The following is a 6,641-nucleotide window of genomic DNA, read 5'->3' as shown; positions in this document are numbered from 1 at the left end:
TGTTTTCATGTGCTTCCAGTACAGACCATAATGTGGCAGCCCAGACATTAAGTAACCAGGTAAAACAAAGTCCTCCAAATACCCCACAAGGATTGAAAGGAAATGAGCAACGAAGCAAACCAAGTTCCCCGGTGATGGGTCGTGGGGACACTCCGATCACACCCCCTGCTCGCTCTTCTGCACCCAGTCAGAAATTTGTCACCTGTAACAAAACCTCACATAATCGTCCGCAGGATACCATGTAAGTAACGTCAACAAATGTCATCTTAAATGGTTATCTATGAATACACTGCCTGCATCAATCACTCATCACACATGTACCCAAAGTAATGTATTTTTGGTGTATTACAGTATGTGCCAAAATATGTGCTGAAAAATGCAATATGCAGCCTTTGGTTCTCAAGGGGAATACATAATGGGGGGTATTTATCAAAGGATTTATGTGTTTTTTAACGTAACTTTGGCGCAATGCTTTTGCGCAGTGTCTTTTTGCGCCAAAGTTTGGTGCATTTTCTTCACTGTCATTTTTACAACTTTATCAAAATCACATGGTCCTGTGTGTGATTTTAACTTTAGTCAGTAATTCATCATTTGCGCCAATCGATCCTTGGCGCAATTTAGCGCCTTTAGGTTTTTTTTTTGGCGCAAATCACCGCCAAGAAATTTTTCACATGGAAAACACTCATAGCAATGTCAGAAAATGTAAAGGCATCAAAATACATTAAAACATTTTTTTGTGAAAGCAGCGACGCCTCCAGGGCTGCTCAATACTATCCTGCGACATAGTTGTCTCTGAGGAACCTTCACCCTCCGTTGAGCCAACATTGGACATGGCCGCACAGGTTCAGGAAAGGTAAGCACTAAAGCAGTGGTCTCCAACCTGCGGACCTCCAGATGTTGCAAAACTACAACTCCCAGCATGCTCGGACAGCCAACGGCTGTCCGGGCATGCTGGGAATTGTAGTTTTGCAACATCTGGAGGTCCGCAGGTTGAAGACCACTGCACTAAAGTAACCACAAAAAAAAAAAAACTACCCAAGTTGAAAATAAAATCCATTTCGCATGGTGGCTATAAACCCCACAAAAGAAAATAACTCATGTCACTTGCTGATATACTGCAGGAGGGACTCCGAAATGGCTGCTCTACAGGGTAAAATAGGCGTCCTCTGTGGGGGTAAGTTCTGTGTAAAAGACGCTGTGAACAGCTGATTTCAACATTTGAGCCAAAATTACTAACAACTTGCACCAAATGATAAATTTGGTGCATGTCCACGAAAGCCAAAGTGAAAAAAAAGGGTAAAAAGAAACTGTCAACAGGCAAAATTAATAAATACCCCCCAATGTCCTTTGAACTGTGGTGTGTATTTCAGTGTGTATTCCAAATACGTCAGAGTGGTGGCAATCCACTAATCTCCAGCAGGTCCTCGAGAAGAGACTGTCCATATGCAACCTCTGTAAATGTCTGTATCTGGCCAATATAAAAAAAAGGCCACCAAATGTGGCACAGTAAATTCCAAAATAATGCTATCCTATATATCCTGTATTTGTACAAACAGAACAGGTATATCTCTGCTGTCCAGTCTTTTGCAGTAGATATACTGATGACTGTATTGCAAGAGATTTTGTTTTGCCATGTGCCAGGCACTTATCCAGTCCTTTATGGGGGGGGGGGGGGGGGGGGGTCTTCACATGATAGAACTTTATATCCTTGGGGATTCCAGTAGATCAGAACCCCCAAGCCCCCCCCCCCACACCAATGATGCATGGAAACACAAGTTCTAAGTGGCCTGTGCTATAACTTATATATATTCAGAGTAATTCATATTCAGTCAAACAGTAATAATAAATTAGTTATGTATAATGTAGTATAATGATTGTATGCCCCCAATTTTTTTGCTCTATATTTTATTTATTTTTTTATTTATCTGCAGCCGTACCACAACTCAACCTGATATCCCAGAAATGGTTGATAATCCCCTATATGGTCCAGTGAACAGTAGTTCCCATCAGCTACCAGCACAAGGCCGACCACTGAAGCCTCCCGAACCCGCAGCTCGCACCGTTCCTGCAATTCGCCAGCGATCTATGACTTGTTCATCTTCTGACAAGAAACCTGTTGCCCCAGATAAAACTGCAGTAAAGATCATGGCATCTGTTAACATCAACCGTCCGGAGATATCTCCGTGTATGTCCAAACCTCGCCCTCCTATTCCTGCGAGACTCCAGGGTGGCCGTGATGGACAGCACACTTAGCTATGCCATCCCTTCCAGCACAGTGGAATTTTTCAGATTATGGGGGAGATTTATCAAAACCTGTGCAGAGGAAACGTTTCCCAGTTGCCCATAGCAACCAATGAGATCACTTCTTAAATTTTTCAAAAATAAAAGAAGCAATTTGATTGGTTGCCATGGGCAACTGGACCACTCTTCCTCTGTACGGGTTTTGATTAATCTCCCCCTATGTATTTTGTCAAATCTATATTGTCGTTTTTGACACATTCCTCATAGAAAAAAAAGGTTTTATATTTCAGTTCTTCCCAATTCTACTTCCATCCATGAAAAACGTTATTTTGAAATGACTAAAGTAAAGCTCCCCTTTTTATTGGTAATGTCTATATAGTTGTATAGATAACATATTTGACATCTATCATCCAAATCATATTTATACATTTTTACTTATTTTTAGAGTTATTGTTAATTAAAGGCAGGGCTTCAGTTAGCATTTAGCGCTATACAAAAGACCAGCATTTTACGCATGTCTACTTGACTGTTACAGTGTACTAATCTTGTTGAGGTATTATGCATTCCATATTGGTAGGAAAAGCCTTCTTTACATATTTCATTACCTTATTAAAATGTTGGAGAGGAACTTTAGATCTGAAGACTGACATGGATCGCTTGAGGTAGTCTTACAGTGAAGCTCTACTTTGTGTAACTTTTTCATAAAAGTTAGAGGATAAAAAAAAAAAAAAAGATTGTATTTGCTTACAGACCAGCAATGGATGGCAATAGGGAGCCAGCTCTTCCCTCTGAAGAAGAGTTACTTTGCATGCTCCTGTATAGGACGCACCGGCATATAAGTCGCACCCTATTTTAAAGGTCCAAAATCTAGAAAAAAAAGATTCTGAACCCAACAGTGATCTTCAACCTGCGGACCACTGGTATAGGAGGTAATACTCACGTGTCCCCGCCACTCCAGACCCCTCACCGCTGCCCTGGATGTCGCTCCATCGCTGTCACCGCGTCCCCGACGCTCCGGACGTCGTCTTCCCGGGATCCACGCTCTCCGTCGCCGACATCACGTCGCTACGCACGTCGCTCCTATTGGATGATGGGACGGCGTGCGCGACGACGTGATGACGTCGAAGGAGAGCGCCGGCCATGCAGGGGATCCCGGCACGGAGCAGACACCGAGGAGGCAGGTAAGGTCCCTCCCGGTGTCCTGTAAGCTGTTCGGGATGCCGCGATTTCACCGTGGTGGTCCCGAACAGCCTGACTGAGCAGCCGGGTTAGTGTTATTTTCGCTTCAGACACGGCGGTCAGCTTTGATGGCAGCGTCTGAAGGGTTAATACAGGGCATCACCGCGATCGGTGATGTCATGTATTAGCCACGGGTCCCGGCCGTTGATGGCCGCAGGTATTCGCCGTATAAGACGCACCAACTTTCCCCCTCCCAGTTTTGGGGAAGAAAAAGTGCGTCTTATATGGCGAAAAATACGGTACACGTTTTTATACTATACACTTATTTGAGAAAAGTCAAAGTAGATTCTGAAGGTCTTGCAGACAAGACCATCTCCTTCAAAAGGGGTAGCCGAAATAGCCAAGTGTTCTACTCGGCTAACTCAGGGAGCTCCCAGTGAGCTTAGCAATGTTCAGAAGCCCCATGGAGAATGAATGGAGTTCTTGGTGTGCACATGTGGAGCGCTGCATTCATTTGGGAGGACAATGTCCTCTGTTCTTGTGATCAGTGGGAGTCCAATCGGTAGGACCCTCTCCAATCAGTTGGTTATTCCCTATCCTGTGGATATGAGATAACTTTTGGAGATGGGAATACCCCTTTAAGGCACCTGAGTCGTGTGCCCACTATACTTACTTGAGATGTATATTTAAAATCTAAAACAAACAAAAAGTAACATTTTTGGTAGGGTTATCCAAATTTATTGTAAATGTTAGGTGGTTAATACAGCTTCATGCAACCGATTATGTCTGCTGAAAATATTATCTTTAGGTCATGGAAGCTACAGTTTTGCAGTATTAACTAGTAAAACTCCACACACAAAAAAAAAAAAAGAAATCAGCAATTCAGAATCTTGTCAGAATAGTCATTATCAGAGGTAAGTGAAACAATCAATAGCCAATCAAACAAATTGGCCATTGATTGGGTTAGGCTGGCCAAATTAGTTAGTTCCACTTTCGAAGTGTTGTAGTTGCCCCGAAAAGTCCAGGATTACAGTCTGGGGTCTCCTAGGACCATTTCCACCTTATCCATGTCCACCTTATACCAATCTTCAATGGTATGGCAATTGACCAAGGCACGGAACACAGTAGTTAACTGCGGTACTAAGGGAGAAAATGAATTTACGATCACATTATACTCATACAGTAGGCATATAAACTTTTTACTGTTGTATACTACACATTCAAACAACTTCATTTGCCTGAAGAGCTAAATTCACATCATTAGTGCCAAAGTGTAACACATAACCCAAATTTTATCGTCCATTAAAGGGGTACTCCGGCCCTAAGACATCTTATCCCCTATCCAAAGGATAGGGGATAAGATGTCTGATCGCGGGGGTCCCGCCGCTGGGGACCCCTGCAATCTCTCATGCAGCACCCACCTGTCTCAGCTGCACGCTGCATTGGAGGCTCCGTGTCTGAAGACTCACGACCACGGGGCTGGAGTATCGTGACATCACAACTCTGCCCCCTTGTGACATCACACCCCGCCCCCCTCAATGCAAGTCTATGGGAGGGGGCGTGACGGCCATCACGCCCCCTCCCATAGGCTTGCATTGAGGGGACAGGGTGGGGTGTGATGTCACAAGGGGGCGGAGTTGTGACACCATGATACTCCGGCCCCATGGTCATGAGGCTTCAGACACGGAGCCTCTAATGCAGCGTGCAGCTGAGACAGGTGGGTGCTGCATGACAGATTGCAGGGGTCCCCAGCGGCAGGACACCCATAATCAGACATCTTATTTCTATCCTTTGGATAGGGGATAAGATGTCTTAGGGCCGGAGTACCCCTTTAATGTCACATGGCATGCCACCTTAATAGGTTTAATTTTACTCCGTAGTGGTACATTTTTTTTATGTAACCCCCTCCCCCATCTATGAGTGCACTTTAAATATGGTTGGTACAGTGAGAAATGCTGAAATTTTAAGTGTACATGGCTTTTGAGGTCCAAGGTTTGGAAAGAATCAGGCCCATCTATGCACCCGTTACACTTAAGCCGGTCACATTTCTTTATTGTTACTTGGAAATAAAGAGCAACATTATGAATATATATTAACTGGAAACGTTGTGTAGGTACAATTTATATGTATTTTATGGTCTGCATGTGCATTAGAGAGCACTATTCAGCATTACTGTAAATATCTGAGGTTTTACTGTTTTGTACATTTCTCTGGAAGAAAATAATATTTAAATGTGGGCAAAATAAAAGTATTGCATTAAGTGAAACAAATCTAATAATTTATTTGCACACTTTTTTTTTTCTCTCCAAAAAATGTTCTTATTAAACATGTTTTAACATTTTCTACTTCAAACAGTATAAGGGCCAATGCCCACTATGGATTCCCGCCGAGAAATTCCAGGAGGAGATTCCGATGCAGCAGCCTTCCATTGTTTTCAATAAGATTCTTTTGTACTGTGCACAGTGGAAAATACCAGGCGGAACCTCATTGTCATGAATGGGGACTGCACATGTCCGCACAGTCATAGCGCCAGACCAAGTCAGTCAGGTAATGAAAGCAACAGGATAGGAGAGTGAGCTAGGTTTAACCCCTTAAAGACTCAGGGTTTTTCCATTTTTGCACTTTTGTTTTTTCCTCTTTACCTTTAAAAAATCATAATTCTTTCAATTTTGCACCTAAAAATCCATATGATGGCTTATTTTTTGTGCCACCAGTTCTACTTTGTAATGACATCAGTCATTTTACTCAAGAATCTACGGCAAAACGGGAAAAAAAATCATTGTGCGACAAAATTAACCCCTTAACAACCACGGACGTAAATGTACGTCCTGGTTTGGCGGGACTTGCCGTCTTGACCGGTGCTCGCGTCATACACGGCAGGTTCCAGCTGCTAGCGGCAGCCGGGGACCCGCCGGTAATGGTTGACATCCGCGATCACGCAGATGTCCACCATTAACCCCTCAGATGCTGTGATCAATACAGATCACGGCATCTGTGGCAGTGAGGTACTTTGAATGGATAATCGGATCACCCCCATCACTGCCGCGGCGATCCAATCCTCCAGCATGGCGGCCGGAGGTCCCCTCACCTGGCTCCGGCCATCTCCCGGGGTCTTCTGCTCTGGTCTGCGATCGAGCAGACCAGGGCAGAAGATCACAGATAATACTGATCAGTGCTGTGTCCTATACATAGCACTGAACAGTATTAGCAATCAAAGGATT

General features: G+C 43.8%; 1 protein-coding gene across 4 annotated transcripts in view; it reads left to right on the top strand.

Annotated features, from left to right (window-relative positions):
• The window catches only part of INPP5D (inositol polyphosphate-5-phosphatase D), a 176,873-nt gene extending 172,583 nt beyond the window's left edge, over positions 1-4,290 (top strand). For all 4 annotated transcript variants that reach the window (XM_056564620.1, XM_056564621.1, XM_056564622.1 and 1 more), the window contains 2 exons: positions 20-241; positions 1,932-4,290. In XM_056564620.1, the coding sequence (XP_056420595.1) occupies positions 20-241; positions 1,932-2,253 (544 nt within the window). In that variant the 3' untranslated portion in view covers positions 2,254-4,290. The remainder of the gene's footprint in view (positions 1-19; positions 242-1,931) is intronic.
• The last annotated feature ends 2,351 nt before the right edge of the window (positions 4,291-6,641 follow it).

The sequence above is a fragment of the Hyla sarda genome, chromosome 3, assembly GCF_029499605.1.
Source record: "Hyla sarda isolate aHylSar1 chromosome 3, aHylSar1.hap1, whole genome shotgun sequence".
NCBI lineage: Eukaryota > Metazoa > Chordata > Amphibia > Anura > Hylidae > Hyla > Hyla sarda.
This window is presented reverse-complemented; position numbering and strand designations above follow the sequence as displayed.